Here is a 20,050-nt window from a genome sequence, read left to right on the forward strand (position 1 = left end):
AGTGAGATAGGATATTTGCCACATCAGAAGTTGGAGGAAGATTTAATCACAGGGAGTGCTGTGTTACAAGTGGGACAAAGGGATACAGTATACATTTAATATGGAACAATCTCACAAAACATGGAAGCATCCAGTTTAGAAGGATAGGTAATATTAGCAGTACTTTTCATAATGGACTAGAGAATTTTTGTAATCTGCCCCCCTCCCCATTCCCTAAATTCAAGAGTCTTTTGGTTCTGGGAGAGAATTATATCCTTATATTTTATCAAAGTGCTCTTCTCTCTCTCTCTCTTTTTTTTTTTTTAACCAATTAACTGAGTTTAGGGAATACTTTTGTAAGAATTACTGTTTAAAGCAACATGCTGTAGATCAGAATTCCCCCTCAAGGCAAAATAATGCAGGAAGAGCATTAAATGAAGAATTGGGTTTTACTTCCTAGGTCCCTACTGACTGGGCCATCTTCTTTGGCCTGTTTTCTGGTAAACTACAGGTGCTCCCTAGGGTTCCCCTTGAGTATGTGACCGCTTTTTATCAAATACTTTGCCAGGCAGGACCTTAGATTATTTCATGTGTACAGATGGGGGTATGGAGGCATAGAGAAGATGGTGGGAAGATGGTAGCTTGTCAGAGTTAAATGGGAATTAATACAAAGCCATGCCTGAGGTCTGTGGATCAGCTAGGGCAGGCTCATGTTGTTGCCTTTGGTTCCCCAGCTGGACTGCTTATCACCACCTCAGGGCCCATCCTGCAGAGCTGCTCCACTTTGAGAGAAAGGATTTGGGCATCAGTAGCTAATCGAGTTTTTTTTTTAAATGAATATTAGATAATGCTAATGCTAATGCAGTCTTAATACTTGACTTTGAGAGTCCATTGCCTGCAGAGTAGTCCCTCTCAGATCCTTCTATGTATACACAGATAAACATGGGCATATATTTATTTTTACAGTGTTTGAGTGCTTAGGATGTGCAAGGCAGTGTTCTCAGTTTTGTGGATATAGTGTGATAGATCAGTCTCTTAGCTCCAGGGGAAGTCAAGAGTTCTTGGGCACAGTTCTAACAAATTTTAAATATATTTGTAATTGTTTATATGCATGATACTTGTATACATTTATATAATATAAGCTTCTATAATATTTCATGAATGTATTTTATTTGTAGTCTTGTTAAATAAAGCTTTACTGATGAGACCATAGTTTGCATGACTCCTGTGTTTTGTCTTTCTAACTTACTATGTCTTGTGGGAGTTTTTCTGTTTTAATCTTAGATCTGCCTCTTCTCATACATATGAGTTTTCATTTCAGGAATTGGATGACTTAGGGTAGAGGTCACACTACTGAAAGCGAGATTTCAGAATACAGTGGCTCAGAATGTATTGTGCTCTTGGTAATAGTCCAAGTCTGGTGGGTAAATTTTTTTTTTTCATCTGGTGGGTAATTTTATCCATGAGGGTGACCAGGGGTCTGGGGTATTCTGACCTCATTGTTTTCTACCTTCTCAAGGGGCTTTAACTTTTGCATTTGCAGTAGGAGCTGGCTTATAGCTTCTAAGGTCTGATTCCTGTTATAGGCATGGATAATAAATGCTTCCTCTTTAAAGATCTGACACTCCAGAGTTGTGTGTCACTTCCATTGGCCTCCATTTTATCAGAAATCAGTTCTATAGTGTCACCTAGCTACCAGGGAAGCTGGGATATATAATCTCACAGTGCATGGTCATGTGTCTTAACTAGAAAGTGTGAGCGGCCTGTTATCAAAAGAAGAAGAAAGTTAGCACTGGGGGTTGGTCACTTACTTACTGTCTCTTTACAGTTCAGTATGTCATCTACCAGTGGCAGTACGATAGAAGAATTGGAACTACCAACTGTGGGGCTATGTTTTGGTATTGACAACATCTGTGTAGGTGGATGTGGGGATATGAAAAGCTGTGAAGGATCTGGAATTAGGCTGTGGCTCCTCTAAGAGCAGTGATGATACTTATTTTTTTGTCATGCGATCTTGACCCAGTGCTTTGAACTTCAGTTAACCAGCAGGGGATGGTGGAGGGAAGAGGTTCAGAGACTGAGAGAGGGTTTTTCCCACATCTTAGTGAGCGCCCATTGGTTGACCAGTATTGGAGTATTTGTCCCGTTTCTAGACTCTGAAGATTGTGAAGTCGCCAGTGGACCCAGCTCTGCTTTATAATCCCATGTTCTGATAGGTGTGGCAGGGAGACAAAAGTAAAAAAGACAAATCCTGGCGGCAGTGGGTACTTTGAAGAAAACAAAGCAGTAGTAGGGTAGTGAGTGATTGAGGGCTGACATTAGGTTTGGTGGTGGAAACAGCATCTTAGAGAGATCTGAAGTAGCAGGTAGCAAGCAAGGATGGAGCACAGATAGTAAGAGAAGGAATGGGGGCATCAGCAGAGCCAGTTAGGCAGCAGTTGTACACCTGGTGAGGGACAGTGGTGGCTGGACCAAAAGTGATGAGAAGGACAGATACATTCTCAAACTATTCCATTAGCAGCAAGACTTTCTCATGGACTAAATGAATATAAAGACAGTGAGGGAAAGAAAAACAAGGCTGACTTCTTCATTTTGGCTTGAACAACTAGGATTTTTAGATAAGATGGAAAAGAATCAAGATGTATCTATGGCTAGTTATGTTTCAGGTGCCCACATGATTGCCAGCTGGAGATCCTAAGTAAGTAGTTGGCTAAGAGTCTGGAGATCTGGGAAGCTTTTTCTGGCTAAGTGGTCTCATGTCCCTATTAGTCAAGTTACTCTTAACTGTAAAACTGGGTTATAGCTAACACTACTACCCTGAGATCATTGAGTATGGCCAGGTATGAAGTGTGGACTGAAAGGCATTCTCTTCAGACTGTGGAAGTGCCAGCAGTCCCCATCACTCTATCTGCAGATTTGGTCTTTTGGTAGGAGGACTTCTAGAAGTCAGTATCAAGCCATACTCATGGGTAAGATTTATTATACAGTACTTAAAAGCAAAGCCAGCACAGGGAACAGGTGCAAGGGCTGAAGTCTGGAAGAACAGAAGTCTGGAAGTCTTAGAAGCTCGGTCTGTCCTAGTAGTTGGGTGATGTGCTTAATTCCTCCAGTGTCGAGTTGTGACCACATATGTGAAGTATTGTCTACCAGGGAAAGACCTTTGAGATCAATAGTCTGGTAATTTTATTGGTGGCAGGACATGTAGGCACTCACTGCTCAGCACAAACCAGAATTCTAGACTATCAGAGGAAAGCAGGTGTTCATCATAAACTATCGTGTGTCAAGTTTAGGCTCTGTGAGCTGCTTTTGTCATGTTAGGAAGAACTTGCCTGACATCTAAGTTTCCAGTTGCCAGCCAAGGGCCTACCTTGTTGGCAGAACTTTCAAATGATACAAGTTAGGCCTGCTGTGTTAAATTTGGTCCAGGAAGGGTGCCTTTTCTAATCCTGCAGACTCTTGATAGGGTTGAAACAACGTCCTCACTGGCTTGCTTGTGGCAGACCTGCCCCTATGGCCCCTTAACAGGCTTTCCCTTGCCCCTACAGATCCACCTTTGTTTGGTGTTTGAAAGAACAGGGAAGCAGTCTATGGAGGCAAATTAAATCACCAAGGCCTGTAGTCAGCCCACAGGAGCACTGCATATGGCGAGTATGCCACCAGGAAGAAGTATTCTCCCCACCAGCGTAGTGGCAGCAAGAGCAGAAAGTGGCCCTTTTGCAGTTCATAAAGATTACCTGTCAGTCATCCAACATTTAGTTACTCTTGGTTTGGGAAAGGAAATTACAGGTTACCTCTTCAAAAAGTCCCGGGCTTCTGTTCGAATTGTAGCCCCCGTACTTAGTAGGCTTGGCTCCTTGGGTGAATTGCTTGACCTCTCTGAGCCCATTTCTCTACATAAAATGAAAGACTGAAATGTACAGTCAATGATGGGATAAGTGAAACAATACATGGAAGAGCCTGCTGTAGAACATTCCTGTGTATGTGTATTTTTATGGTCCTCTTCAGCAGGTGTTCGAGTGCAGAGGTGCCAGAATTTAGGTGTGAATGGCCTCTGTTCCTTCCTGTAGTGGATGCAGTACTTCCTCTTCTGTGCAATTTAATCTCATTTTAAGTCTTTATACTTCAGTGTATTTATGCAGCCAAGACATGATCATCCTACAGCCAGTTGTTGAGTGTATGGATTAATGATGTTGCTGTTCTTTAATGGCTAGGAGAATTATATAGCTCTTCGGGGCATTGATAGACTCTGTGGTAGTCACTGCCACAGCCACGTAGCACTTGCAATGTAGGAGGTACCTCTCAGATGTGTTGAATACATTTTAGCTGTGTTTTTATTGACTGTGGCCTCTTTTTATATTTGTTAGCTGTTTTGGTTAGGAACTGATAGCAGAAGGGAGGATACTTTCTGGGACAGTGTAGAGGTTCCCTCTCTACCTGTGTGAGAAGTAGTGGGGACATGTGCATTTAGAGATCCAGGTTCCTGGGACTGGGAAGCTTTGGTGTACCTCCATTATGCCATCTGGAACAATGGCCAGTTCCAGTCGATGCATAATACAGCCAACCTTTAAGGTGCCATAGATTCTATAAAACTGTATTCTTTACACACATTTTTGTTTTCTTCTCTTTATTTATTATAAGACTTTTCTGTCTTTGAGAATATGCCTTGGGGGGAAGGCTGGGAGGAGGTGGATTCCTCAGTCTTTTTTGTCTGTAATTGGGCCTTCTTCCTGTCTAGAAGTCCTTTTATCACAGAGCTCCCCCTATTAATTCTTAGTAGAAGGAAGTGCTTGGCTAACTCCTTTTTTCTGCGCAAGTGGTGACTCAGATTTTCAAGCATGTAGAGCTGTAGATACATCCCTGTTCTCTGGGCCTCAGTGGTTGCCCCAGTACCAAGGGTGGGAACCTCAGGTGTCAGGGTAGGTAGAAGTGTAGTGTGGTATTGATGATTTTCTTGTACAAAACTGATAGAGGCCTTGTTTTAAGAACATAAGAGCGGGGAATAATAACCCGAGAGCGGTGAATGATAACTTCCTCCAGTGGCTTACGAGCCAAGGTATACTTTGGAGGTAGTAATTTGATCATCTTGAAAATCATGTATTTAACTTAGTCAGTGATGTGAACCATAATAAACAGGATACTGTAGGGGGTATATCTAGTTTGTGACATTTGTTCTTACAAATGTGTGTGGTTTGAGACTTTGTTAGTCACTGACCTGTTTTGTGTGATCTCTTTTCCTATACTGCTTATTACATCTGGGAGATCTATGCCACGTCTTTCTTTAAAAGTGCAATCTGTTCCCTGTTCTTGATTTTCACTTTGATCTTGGCTCTTTACCAGAGCTGAACCTGCAGCTGAATGTAGCCATGTAAGGGAATCCAGTAAAACCAGCTAAGGAAGCACCTATCACCCTATAGTGTGATAACTTGTTGTTGTTGTTATTGTTGTTGTTCACAGGCCTGGAGTTGTGGATGGCTTGTTAATCAGCAATGGATAATTGATTGTGTGAGCATGTTCTGGAAGAAAATACTCAGGGAAGGGTCCCCCCTGCCCCACATCATCATCATCAGGGTTAGGAAAAAGCCTTTCACACTATGGTTTAATTTGAATCAATCTCATTGGTTTCATCTCAGCTGCCAATTGGAAGGGTTGCTAGGAAGGCTTGGGGGGCTGATTGATCTTGAAGAAAGGATTGGTTGGGTGTTCCCTCACACAGGAGTTAGGGAGTTACAACAGTTTGCATGTAGTGCATACCTGGTAGGCAAAACAATAGGCAATAAAGAATTCTAAGAGGGAAAACAGAAAATACAAGGAAACTTGAAAATTGTGCCTAAGTTGATTCCCTATTTAAAGAGGGAATTTTTTTTTTCCATTTTCCAACTTTAATAGGTTGCTTTCAGAGCCTGGATTTAGTTTACTTTTTTTCATACCACATTTTAGCTATGTCGCAGCATGAATGAAGTTTTAAAAGTTGGGTTTGGGAATTGAATCACAGTTTATGTTGTTCCAACAGAAAACATTATCCAATTTATATAGATGTTTATAACATTTTGAGCATTTTATAAGTTGAAGGCTGCCTATAACAAGAGTAGACATGATATTTGAAGCATGAGCTATTTCTAAATATGTCAAAATGATAAATATTAGATATGTATAGGTTTGTGATTATTATAGTGGTATAAAATGAGAGCTTGTTCACATTTTATGTAATTATGTTATAGATTTGAGCCTGCATTGCTTTTGTACCTAAGGCTACTTAACATTTTTGCATTTCTTTATATTGATAGGAACAAAAACATGTTTGAGATCATTATTTTTTAAAAAGGTTTCTTGAGCTGTAATTTACACACCATAAAATTTACCCATCTAAGATGCACAGCTCATTGCTCCTTAATATATTTACAGTTTTGTGATTGTGACTATGATCTAATTTTAGAACTTTTTATTACTTCCCAAAGAATGTTGTGCCCATGGGCAGCCAGCTTCACCCAGTCTTCCTCACCTCTCAAACCATGGATTTTTCGTCTCCGTATAGTTAGTTGCCTGTTATGGATGCTTCTATAAGGGGCTCACAAAACAGGTAGTCTTTTCTGTCAGGCTGCCATCAGGTACTATATTGCTTTTTTTTTTTTTTTTTGGTACCAGGATCGAACTTGGGACCTTGCATTTGCGAGGCAGGCGCCAGAACCACTGAGCTAAATCTCCAGCCCTGTATTGTATTGCTTTTGAGGTTTACCCATATGGTGAAATATATCAATACTAAGATGAAAAATGATTTCTCCACCAAGGATATATGACCTTTGTTTTAACGTTTTCATTTTATTCAGACCAAGGGGTAAATGGATCTTGTGACACATGCAAGCTATAAAGCACAAGAGGTTGAACACCCAGATTCCCACCATTCAGCTAAATACGAATGGTGCCAATGCCATTGCACATACCTATGAGTTTCATTTCTGTTCTGTTCTACCCACCCTTTATCTCACAAACGTATTCAAAACAACATTTACTCCACTTCTCTTAGTTCAATGAAGAAATGTGTTTTCCTGTAGTTTTTTCAATCAATACTGTTTCTTAGATTTGTTCATTTTGTGCTTAGCTGATCTTTTTAAAGTTTCCTTTTCATTTTGTTTTTGTCCTGATAGGCATTTGGGGTGTTTCTAGTTATTTTACTTAAGAACAAGAATGCAATGAATATTTTTACACTATTTCCTTATCTATGTGGAATGGGTTCTCTGAGGTGCACACCCGGAGTAGAATTAGTACATACTAGACTGTATGGGGATACCTGACCTTTTTCCAAAACAGGTTGGAGAGGAACAACGGGCTGATAAAGCTTAGTAATTGTTAGGGTCACGTCCTCTGAATTGTTGTTCCTCTTCTTCCCTCTTCTCCCCTCTCCTCCTCTTCTTCCTCCCTGTAATATGAGGGGAGTCAAGCCCAGAGCCTCTTGCACGTTAAGCAATTGCTGTACCACTCAGCTACACCTCCATCTCTCCTGAGGTCTTTTTATCCAGAAAGTCACCCTTTGGTGCTCCCATTTCTCTGGCCTGTAGTTCTGTGGCAATGGGCTAAGCCAAGTCTGAGGCAGAATAGCACAGTTTACCAGGACTTATGATGGGTCTACTCAGATCTCTGCATATGTTAGTGACTTTGCTAGCCATTCTGAATTAATATGAATGCTTTATTGATTTCTTTTATTGCAAGCTGGTGTGGAGAGTCTGTCTGAAAGAGACACAAGCTAGCCTAGTGGTTCCATGGACTAAATAGAAAACCGTAATTCTCAGGCATGTCTTGAGATCCGTTCATTGGCCAGTTTATTTTTTTGTTTTTTTTTTTTAAGAAATGGAGCTAATATGGCCTTTTCTGTGGCACTGCCACTTACCCCTACCATATTAATACTTAAATGCTAAAAACACTTCTGCAGATGAGTGTTTTGTGTTGATAAACCCAATGGTATGTCTGATACTTAGTTCTTTTTTTAATTTTAAATTTATTTTCTGATATTTTATTCTGTAAGAGCTGCCAGCCGTCAGTCATGAGAGATTCTGTTAAATAAACTCTGAGCATCTCCCAGGACGATCGATCTGTGCAGTGTTGGACGTAGTAAGTGACAGTTTAGAAAGAATAGTTTCATTTAGTTGCAGGGCTGTATGGGGGCTCTCCTAGCAGTGTAGTTTCAGATGTTATTTCACGGTTTCAAGATCATTAAAATTTAGATCATAAATGAGTAGTCAAGAGAATAGCACATTTAAATAGACTAATGTATTCAAGTATGTCCTCAAATTTAAGTGAGTAAAATAATGAACAGGCTTGGTGTAGTTGTGCATGCCTCCTGTAATCCCTTTCAAGTTCGAGGCAGGAGGATCGTGAGTTTGAGGCCTGTCTGGGCTACATATTGAATTTGAGGTCAACTTGACCTACAAGTGAGACCTTTTCTAGGAAAAAAACATCTTGCATGGATCCTTGAACATTAAAGCTTTGAGATATTTTGGTTTTATGATTCTTTGTTATTAAAACAAGTCATTAACCAACTGAAAAGTAATATTTTTAAGCCGATACAAATGTATTCTCTTGATAGTCACTTAACTTTCTCCTGATTATATCACTTCCCTACAACTGTTATTAAATAGATGTTTGTTGCTTGTCATTTTTTGCTTTGGAAACTGTTTATTGGTTTGTTTGTTTGTCTTATGCTTGACAGATCATGATCATCCTGTGTGATTTTGGTTTTGGGATTTGGATTTTCTTGTCAGCACTGAGACTATTGTGGGCAGTTTTGGAATACTTGTTTTTATGCCAGTCTTCTACAGTGCCACAGATTAACACATTAGAGATACCAAATGGTCAAAGTAGAACCTCTTCAAATCTGTGCCTTAGCCGTGGTAACACTGTATCAGCGCAAACTATGTTTTCCTTATCCATAGAAAATGATGCTTATGTGGAGTACAGTCACCTAAATACATGGTAGGTAATTCAGGAAAAATTTTTCTATTTGTTAATTTTTTTCCCAGAAACTTGGTCGGTTTCCCCTGCTGACCTCCCCTTTTTAAAAATTTACCTTCTGTTTTTTACGGTCTAGTTTTCACATCAGTAGACACTGAGAGATTACTGCTAGGTGGGGAGCAGCGTGTTAAACAGCATGCATTAATAAGTGAATAAGATTATACCAGATTCACTTGTTTCTAAATCTCCTTAGAACCATATTGAATGTGAAAATATAATCACAGATTTTTCTGTTTCCTCTATATTTCCCTGATCTTAATCTTCAACTCTATAAGCATATACAAAGCAGAATGAAAAGGTTGCTTCCTTCAAAGAGTTTCTCATGTTTTGTTCACACCTTCACCTGACAGTTTACGGAGTTACAGGTAGACCTTGATTTATTTACTTAGCTTTTGAAATACAGCTTTAATGTACTTTGGATATATTCAGGCATGCTGAGATTCTTAGGCATTTCAGATAAAAGGGAAAACATACTGGTAAATCCCGAAGATAAGATTTCAGGAGGAATTTGTTTTATCTTCACTCTGTCCATCTGTTGTCTGGCTGGGCCTTCGTGTCTTGGAAACAGAGTTGGGCTGCTGTGTTGTTTAGGCCACTGTCTACTTGGCTCCTTCCTGCCTTCTTTTGGGGAAATACATTGGAAAGGTAAATGTTTTATGGCTTAAATTAAAAGGCCTCTTTTAACACTAGGAAATAAATCAAGACTAAGATGGTGATCAGACTGCATAGGGCATGGGGAGAAACCTATAGGAGAAATCAAATGAATATTCAATGCTTTGCTGTGATGCATGGTTCATTCTCTGATTATCAATATATGATATATCTGATTTTCTAAAAAATTTTTCTGAGGTTTTATTGGATAAAACATCTTGGCTTTTGTCTTCATTTATATGTTCATTCCTAAAATGACCTATACCAATTGGACAGCCCCATTCAGAACTTAGAACTGGACATGAAAACTTAGCTGTGGAGGGTTTTTGATAAACTGTGACTCATTGTTAAGCCTTTCTTAAGTTAGATAGTCTTCAACAGGCTTCAGCAGAACAGTTTCCCCTGTCCATTCAGGGATCCTGAGAGTGGCATTTTCTGTTATTAGACTTGGCCTAGAAATCAGTAGCTATTGTAAAATAGTGCATAATTTTGTTTGCCGAACCCTCAGCTTCCCAAGACCCTTGACTCATCACTTGCTTTGGGAAGACTTTTAGAACAAGCCTACCTCTTTTCATTTGCCTGCCCACATCTTCTTAAAATCTTGCTGCTCTCCCTGGGAAGAACTACAAAAGAAACTAGGATCTATAAAATTCGGACCCTGCTAATTATCAGAGTCCTTTTTTCAACAATCAGAGTACAATTCACACACCATAACATTCATGCTTTAAGGCATACCGGAGACCACCATCTTCTAGTACATTTAGAAGGTTGTATAAAATATCAGCGCTATCTAATTTCAGAACATTTTTATCACCTCTGTTAGAAACCCTGTACCTGTAAGCAATCATTCCTCATTCCTCTCTGGGAACCACTAGTTTCTTGTCTTAATGTTCTTTTTTCTATTACACCGAAATTTATCCCTGTAACTTAATGGTGAGGTGAAAGAGGGAGAGGGTGCTGTACAGCTAAACTCTTAAAGGTTTATTTTTACCTTCACGGGAATAAACTCTTGGCATTTACTTTTAGCTTCTCGCTGATAGACCCCCATGTAAAGGGGAAGGTTCCCTGCTGAGCCTCTGAGTCCAGTCCCTGTTTTGCTTATGATTAAATTTACAGTCATCTAAAATATTAAATGTGTGATAATGTGCAAGTAGTTGAGTCTGGCCTGATAATGAAATTAATTTACAACAGACACCCTTTTGAATTCTAAGTCCAGGATCACCAGCAAAAGCATTATAGTTCCTGTCAGCCTTCCTCTTCTGTAACTTTTAGAATAACAATTCAAACCGTAAGGCATTGTCAGTCAAAACCAGGGTAACTTAGAAAGATTGTGGGTTTGGATATATGTATCACCTATGCCTTAATTAGGTAGTGGATTCCTGCTCATTGAACTAATTAGGGGGTTTGGAAGATTGTGAGGTTGGAAGAGGAATGGGGGTTGATTTTTAGGGCCAGGGGGTGTCCCAGTGCTCCGCAGTTTTCCTTGACTGCACAGGAAAGAGTAAAGTGGTGAAGTGGATGTGTAAAGGGTATGGAGAGCCAGGGGCCACTCACTGGATGCCCTCGGGTGGTACAGTGAAGTTGTTAGCTGATGTCTGTGTTCTTTGTTCCTCCACTTTCCTGGACTATCCCAGAATGGCCTTGTTAGGACCTTGAGTGCTGAACCTTCTCCTAAAGTTTCTAGCTTTTGTGTAACTTTGGCTTTCAGTCTGAATACTGCTTGTGGCTGTCTTTTGTAGAAATGTTTGGCAAGCAGTTCAGGGCCTGGCACTTTCTCTAGGGCTACTGTGATAGCAAGCTGGGGTATGATGACACAGAAACTGGGTGTCAAGGTGTAGGTGTTGTTACCAAATGTACGCCACCAGAGCTGGAGTGGTGCTTGGACCTTTTTATGGTAAAGGTGATCGTTGTTTAATGTGGGCTACTGTCCTGGCTGTCGTGTATTATTACAAGTGACAGGTGCTGGAGATTTGGAATTCATGTAGTTCTTCTGTGTGCTTAGCAGATTAAATAGAAATGTGTCGTTTGGGATAAATGCATGAGAATGTTAAAATTTAAAAAGTGCTTTGAACGGAGTTGAGACCATTTCTTTCAGAAAAGATGAATTTCCTTCCAAGGATGATTAGGTTTTCTGTTTAGTTTATTAAAATTTTTGTAGGGGAGGGATGGAGAATCTACGGCACAGTATTAACTCCATTGGATGATGCCAGACCTCTTTAGCTTCTGTGGTTTTAATGTCTCATTCAGTAAGGCCTGGGCCGGGGATTTAGCTCAGTGGTTTCACCACCTGCTGCGCAAGCGCAAGGACCTGAGTTCGATCCCCAGTACCAAAAAAAAAAGGAGTAAGGCCTGTTCTTGCCATTACCCCCCACCCCAAATTCTCAGGAGGAACATAAAGTGAAAAACGAAACTCTTCTCATCTACCTTTCCCTTTGCCCCTGGCTTTCCACCACCTTGGGATAACTACTTTTAGGCTCTTTTGGTGTATCTCCTTCTGAGATGTAAATGACATGTAAATTTGCCCCTGTGTATCTGGGTATCTGCATTGCTTTTTAAAATGGTAGAGCCAGAGCCTTTCAGCCACATCCTAAAGTGGTGACATGCTTTTAGAAGAAGGACTGAATATAGTATAGAGAGGCCTTTGGGGTAATTGTAATATTTGCCCTTTGGGCCACTGATGAGTGTATTTGTACTTTTTGGGCAAATGGTGGTTCGCAGTTATAAATAGAGTGCTAATTAAAATAGGTACCTTCTCTGTAAAGAAGAACTATATTGCAATTAATAAATTTCCTGTCTCCTTATCATGGGTTTTTGTCTTGTTCTCTCTCTCTCTTTTCTTAAAACAGCAAGCCAGGGCTGAGCAGGAGGAAGAATTCATCAGTAACACGTTATTCAAGAAAATTCAGGCTTTGCAGAAGGAGAAAGAAACCCTTGCTGTAAATTATGAGAAGGAAGAAGAGTTCCTCACTAATGAGCTCTCCAGAAAGTTGATGCAGGTAAATTATCATTTCTGTCCTCTCATCTTCCCTGCCTGTTTTCTTTCCTCTCTGGGAGACAATGACTTTGATAGAGCCCTTTGCTTGAAATGTTTGCTGATGAGGCTGTGGCTAGAGTTCTTTGGTGATGAAAAATACCAGGGTAAGGGTGGTGGTGGTGTGACACTCAGGAGCGTGGCTCTCTAGCACATCTGCTTAGGAAAGGTAAGATATTTTGTATCCAGAGCATTTAAAAAAATGGCTGATGAGCATGAAGCCGTAATGTAGGTAATGTTGTATATAAAATTTTGAAAATACGGGGATTAACACACCCTCCTCTTAGGATGAATCTATAATAATATGTAAACATTTTGACAATCATAAGTGGGTCTTTTGCACCAAAACATGAGGTTATAAAATGAAATGTCTTTAGGAAAAAAGGTATCCATGATAGTTGAAATTACACAGTCTACTATGTTCCAATGGCTAAAATGTTAGTGAACAGGTATCAGACTAATAAAACTTAACAGTATCACTAAATATATATATATATATACACACACACACACATATATACACACATATATAAATATATATATATATATAAATATATATATCACTGCACAAAACATATGGGGAACTTGATTTCTGAAGTCTGAATATCTCTCCAGTTTTTTTTTGCAATGTAAAAGAAAAAAATAAATATAGCATGAATAGCTTGTGGGTTACTTTATGTGAAGAGCAAATAGGATTTTGAGTTTTCATTGCTATAGATACTTTAGTGTTAAGACCATACAGTGGTCCAGGACACTTTTGTCATATTTCCTTTCTCATTTTTCTTTCTATTTACTAACCAAAGATATTGTTCTAATCTTACACAAAGTTTATTACACATGGTAGCTGTTGAAGAGTGAAGAATAGGTGTACCCAAGCATTATCATTCAGCAGAAATGCATGGCAGAATTTTTACATTCCAACTTCACGTTTGTTCATTTGCATTGTGATTTAGAGAAAGGAGGAAAAAAAAGGTTAAGATGACTTTTGATACATCTCACCTTGGCAGCATTAGATGATTTATTTTTTATTTATTTATTTAATTTTTGCCTTACTGGGGATGGAACTCAGGACCTTGCTCTTGCGAGGCAGGCACAGTGCCACTAAATCCTTGGCCTTTAGATGATTTATTTTATATGATGCTTGCAAAACTATACAGATGCAATTATGGATTGTTTTTCCTGAGTTCAGCATGTAATCAGTTGTCCTAATTTTTAAACCCACAAGAAGCATTCCCCTCTATCCCCAGAACTTACATTGTTTTCTGTATTCCATGTCTTTGACCAAAGTACCTTATAAAACATCCAAAACCTAGCAAGATTATGGTTTTTTTCTCTGTAAAGATTCATCCCCAGTGTGAGTGGTTGTATGGTTTATAATTCGCCTCTCACTTATCATAACCTGCCTATTTTCCAAAGACATTGATGTTCCTTAAAGTAATAAAAAAGAAAGAAAATGTAAGAGTCATGTACAACAGAAAAGGAAGTTAGCTATAGTGATACATAGGGCATGAAAAAACTTGAACCTTCTTTAAACTCTGAGCATCCTACAAATAATCCTATGATCTTGAGTATTATTATTTTTCTATAATTCTTATATTTAAAAAAAATCAGTTCTGCTTTGTCAGGAGAAAATATTTCATATACAGTATCAAAAACCCAGCCCCCCCCAGTTTTTACTAAAGAGACTGAATAGTTTATGAATTGAACAACACATTGAGTTGTTTTGCCAAGAGCAGTACATAATGTGTAGGTCTAGATGCCATGTAGCTGTGTCTTACACTTGCTCTCAGTCAAAACATAGGATGTGGTATGAAGGCGTGACCCTGAAGATGTTGGGTCTGCAGCTTGTTGGTAAATCAGCTTGTGGGGTCTGGAGTAGTGGCTGGGTTATCTTGTTCTTGAGACAGTTTCTCATGAATCCCAGCTTCATTTTTAGGCTTTGCGTGTTTGTTTGTTTGTTGAAGTGTTGTAGTAAATATATTACAAAATTTATCATTTGTAACCATTTTTGAGTGTAGCATTACATACTTTGCTATTGTACAGCCATCACCATCTGTCTCTAGAATATCTTCAAACTGAAGCTGTGTACCCGCTAAGTACTGTGATGGCCCGTTCCCTTCTCCTGATTCTTAGCTTTTATAGGGAAATGGATGGTGGGTAGTTGGATGTGGAGGTGGTTTCCAAGATGTGTTTCCAAGATGTGTCTGCCTGTGGTATGATAGGTATTCTGTTACTTTAGACACCAGGAATCATAGCATGCTCGTTCTATAATAATCAATAACCTGCCCTTTCTTGTTGGCCAACTAGCAGGATCTCACTCTGGTGTAAGGGGAAGGGTTGTTTCACTCTTAATACTCAGCTCACCCAGCTTCCCAGGACATATTTCCTTAATAATTTCAACCGGTCCTTTGTTGGATACCCACATTTTTCTGCCACCCAGCATGGAAGTACTGTTCTCCATCTGGAAGATTTATAGAGTAATTGATACCAATAGACTTTTCCAACTGTGTAATTACTTTAATATGGCTTTCTAGAATGTTTGCTTCTGGATAGGACTCTTTTTTTTTTTTTTTTTAAATAAAAAGCCTGCTAAAAGAAACCATACTGCAGGTGTCACTGATAGACAGATGGGTGAATTGATCTGTTTACTGTGAAAATGTTTAGCATTTTCCACCCAAAGGCCACTGACAGGCTATTTATAGAATAGTTTTTGTTTTGTCAGTGTTCTCTGGCCGTTATCTCTGATAGTGATTGGACATGACTTTTATGTGTGTTTCAAAGGGATTCTTTGATCCTGAGAACAAAAATGAGAATATTGCTGTAGAAGAGATGTGTCCCTTCCTATCTGCTTTGGTCCAACTGGTGTACCTTTAAAAATGAAATTGGGTTGCACTGGGGATTTAGCTTAGTGGTTCTGCTGCCTGCCTTGCAAGCGCAAGGTCCTGAGTTCGATCCCTGGTACCAAAAAAAAAATGAAATCGGGTTTACTTAATTGCAGTTAAGAGAAAATTCCTTTCCTTCTTTTTTTTTTTTCTTCTCGGTATCAGGGATATCGAACTCAGGACCTTGAACTTGTGAGGCAGGCGCAGCTCCACTGAGCTAAATCCCCGGCCCTTCCTTTCCTTCTTAAGAGCAAGTAGGGGAGATAATTAAACACCCCCAAAAGTGCTAATCCTCACCAAAAAAAACACACATAAAAGATAGCATGCAGCTTTTCTCCTGTGGTTTTGTCTTTATCCAATAGATAGACACAAAATTATGTCTTCATTTTGTGAAGATCTTTTCTGAAAATCTGCATTATTCTGAGCACAGGCCGAGATTGAGTACTTGTTAAATTTTGTCTCTTCTCATTTTGTAAAAGTACCATGCATTACTCTGATAACTGAGAATTATCTTATTTCTTTAGGATGGAACTTTAAAATCCTGTTGCCTAGTTGTTCTTACCTTTTGAAACCTCCTTGTGTGCCTCAGACTTAGAGCGCTCAGAGTCCTGTGATCGTAACTTCATCTCTTTATCATAAACACCAAGTCATTGGAGCCCCCTGCAGAGTTAGGTTTATTCTAGGCAGTAGTAAATTCAGGACTTACATCATTAAGAACTAGGGTAATCAGAATGCTCTAGTGATTAGCTGCTTGATCTTTATATGATTCACTCCACTAGTTCTTTATTGTAAAGAAAAAAACTTTTATTTTTTTTGCTCATAATTTCCCTGGCTAACGGTTAACCACCAGTTATCAGGGCTGACTGGAAGACCTGTCATTGCTAAGATTTATAATGACTTCAGCAGTTGTAAATTTTCCCACTTGCTTTTATGCAAGCCTGATGCATCAAGTTCATTTCCTACCTGCTCACTTTGCTCAGGATTGTTGCGTACACTCTTAACACATGAGATTGCCAAAAGTTTACACACACACACAGGCACTCTAAAACAAGGCTGAGTTAAGAAGGGTACCAAGTATTGCATATATCTCAGTCTTTTCAATCTAATCCATTTTTTTTTATTTCAGGCCTTAACGCAGGTTTATAACCCTGTGGTTTTATTTGTATTTGAAATAGGATCTGGTCCTCAGAAAACAATGCCATTGTATCTCTAACAGGAATTATTGCACTCACATGCTAATACATTCTGATTGATGATTGGAAATAAGAAAAAGTTTCTGGATCTCCTGTAAAGTGTCATAGCTTGTTTTTGTTACTGACTTGGTCCCAGAGGTTAGAATGCCTCCTGGAGTTAAAGTAGTCTCAGTTTTCTTAGCATCTATGGAAAGATGATATAGAGAAGGAAGGAAGGAAGTTGCGGGCAAAACCACTGCTAAAGCTAGTATGACTCAAAGACTGATAGCCGAGGAGGTCAGAAGGATGTCATGCAGCAGAATTATTCTTCCATATGTTTTGCAGAGGACTAGAGAAAGGAGGAAGAATTTCAGTAAGTTTCCAGATCTGCCTGTTCACCTGAACAGAAGGGGTTACCTCTTTATTTGCCTTCTTCCTCTCTTTCCAATACCATTGAATGGAGTTGTGTTTTCTCTGGAAGCTGTCTCCCTGTCCCTGCAGGGGTGTGTGTCTGAGTAGCACAATGCCTCTGTAGGCATCAAAAGTGAGTGTGGACTCTGTTCTCTTCTTTTTCAACATGTACATCAGAATCTGAGAATATTTTCTGCTCCCCAAGTCACTAAGATGGTAATGAAATTATTTTGTGCAGGCAGCAAAATCACACTCAGGCTGACAAATAATGTATGTGACCTGGTTTTGTTAATTTCAAGAGTACCATGGCAAAGACTGCCGTTGTACCCATTCATACGAAATGAGGTGGGAGAAGAGTCCTTGAATGAAGTGTGCTGTTCTGTAAGAGGGCTGGATCTGTGGCCCAGAGGGCTGGATCTGTACTTTTTCATTGCTTTAATACTGATCAGAGAAATTTCCTGTCACATAATAGCTCTGAAACCAGTTGGGGCAGAATTTTTTCCTGTTTTATTTCTGATTATCTGAATGCCAGCATTGTCTGATTTTCAAGTCTTTTCATGGTGTGAAAGATTTATATATTACATTCACAGTATATACTGCATTCACAATATATTTACAAGGAGCTGCCAGGGTTTTTTTGTGTTTTTTTTAAATGATTTTTTAAATGCTGCAACCACAAGTGGCCAATGTATAAACCAGTAACACCCCCTTTTATTTTTGGTACTAGGAATTAAATCTAGGGTCTTTTACTCAGCTAGTCCTTTCATTTTTTATTATTATTTTGTTGTTGTTGTTGTTGTTGTTTTGAGACAGGCTCTAAGTCACTAAATTGCCCAAGGTAGGCTTGAACTTGCGATCCTCCTGCCTCAGCCTTCCAGAGTGCTAGATTATAGGCATATGCCACCGTACCCAGCGTAAGAATTCTGCTACTAGCATGCCCAAAAGCTCTCAATACAACATAATGTATGACTAGAAAATGCAATAAATATCCTTGTACTTTTTAAGTCTTAAGAAATTGCTGGGTTTCTTTTAAAATATGCACGTGTATGTGTGTGTGTGTGTGTGTGTGTGTGTGTGTGTGTACATTCACTGCTGCTGATGTTACTGCTACATTTAAATGTGCTAACACAGATTTAAAAAAAATAGTAAGGGCAAGAGGGCTCAGAGCCTTCTTGATTTCTTTGGCATAAAATGTGAGAAAAAAGCAGGCAAGGTGGGGAAAAGAAAGAAGGAAAATTAAAATACTTAGGTGGAACTAGGGCAAAAAGTTGCTTTATTTACTGGAGTAGATGGGGAACCTCAGTTCTAGTTGGAAAGGTGAATCTTGTCTGTTGGAGGATACTTGGCCCACTGCTGATGAAATTTAGCTATCTCTGCAGACTTTTCAAATATTTAAAAAGCTTTGTAGTTGTGAATGTTGCAATATATTTCCATTTTATTTTCAAAACAATCGAAGATCAGTCTGTCGGTAATGACCTTAAACTAGTTATATCCTGCTACCATCTTTCACGCATGTCTTTCTTTTTCCTCTTTATTCATAAAGTATGAATTAGGAAAGAAAGAGGAAACCTTTTATTTTAATCTCCAATAATGTGTCAACCTAGAATGAATTCTTTGGACCAAGGCTTTTGGGGGCTTTTGTTCTTAGGGCATTGGTAAGTCACTTGGAAGCAGTTGAAAAACTGCAGATTTTTACCAAAAACGGATTCCAGAGTGTAAAGGACTTTTTTGTCATATGTCTGAAGGATATTTTTATCTCTCCTTCTCCTTAGGAAGGAGACTAGTAAAAAGATGTCAGTGCTTTAGCAGGCAGCATGCTGCTGGAAATCCAGGCAGGGCAAACTTAGCACTTTAGCTCTTCTGAGAAGATGGCACACCTGATTTTTCCTGCAGCCAGCTGTTCAGGAATGAGGGCCTGACTCTAGTCCTGCTGTTGGGAGTGCTGACCAGGAAGCAAAATAAAGAACAATTTTATGGAAGGACTTAGCTATGTTTTTGTCTCACACAAATTACATGTAGCTTTTAATTTAGACACGTCTCAGTAGGGGTACGTGAATGTTAAAAAAGATGATAAAGAACTGTTGGACTGAGGTCTAGAAGAGGAAATTGAGAGAGGAGACTGCAGCACTGTGGCTGCTTTTATTCTGAGGACATTTGCAGTTCTCTCTAAAACAGCCACGATGTGCGCTGGGTACTTGGTGTGGAGTAAGGGCCACAGAACTCAGAGATTGGGCCTGGCCAGAGTTGGGAACGAGGGTCAGTCACTCTGGAATCATGAAGAACTACACCCTCAGGATAAGAGCAAACCAGTTGTGTATGAACTGCGTGAATCAGAGACATAAATCTTTGATTTTAGATTAAGGTACATCCAGACTTACGTGGCTGGCAGAAAACAACAGAATATTTTGGAACAAGATACTATCATCCTAGGCCACAAGTTTACTCTATTTTCAAATTCATTATCCAGTCCACAGTCAAAGACAGCCAGGCACATGAAGCTATGAGGTGCTATGAATGCGAATGAGAAGAAATAGCAGTGTGGACTTCAGATAACAGCAGATTCTAGAATTATTAGGCCTAGACTACAAAGCACATGCTTACTTCATGCAAAGAAATAAAAGCCAAGCTTGTAATCTTTGTCTAGAGATTAGAAAAATAGCACTTTCTCGCAGACCTTCAAAAGGTAAGTGAAAAATTTAGGATTAACTATATGGTGATACATATGAGTATAGATGATATGGACAAATGCTTAGAAAAATACAACTTTTAACAGCTGACTGATGAAATAGAAAATATCACAGGCTTCCATAGAAAATGAATTGCAGATTCATGTGGCTTCATTGAGAGTTGTACCAAACATTCAAGAATAAAATAATTCTGATCTTGGATATATTCTACAAGGAAGAAAAAGGTTTCCCAGT

General features: G+C 39.2%; 1 protein-coding gene across 2 annotated transcripts in view; it reads left to right on the forward strand.

The window, feature by feature from the left end:
• Window positions 1-20,050, forward strand: part of Ccdc6 (coiled-coil domain containing 6) — a 102,585-nt gene that overhangs the window by 38,999 nt on the left and 43,536 nt on the right. The window contains exon 2 of one of the 2 annotated variants that reach the window (XM_004858284.4): window positions 12,480-12,629. The exons of the other annotated variant lie outside the window; for it this stretch is intronic. Coding sequence (XP_004858341.1) covers window positions 12,480-12,629 — 150 coding nt within the window. The remainder of the gene's footprint in view (window positions 1-12,479; window positions 12,630-20,050) is intronic. 2 annotated transcript variants of the gene reach the window in all.

Source organism: Heterocephalus glaber, unplaced genomic scaffold, assembly GCF_053883595.1.
Source record: "Heterocephalus glaber isolate CG9 unplaced genomic scaffold, H.glaber_assembly_v1.0 deba00001497, whole genome shotgun sequence".
Classification (NCBI taxonomy): Eukaryota; Metazoa; Chordata; class Mammalia; order Rodentia; family Bathyergidae; genus Heterocephalus; species Heterocephalus glaber.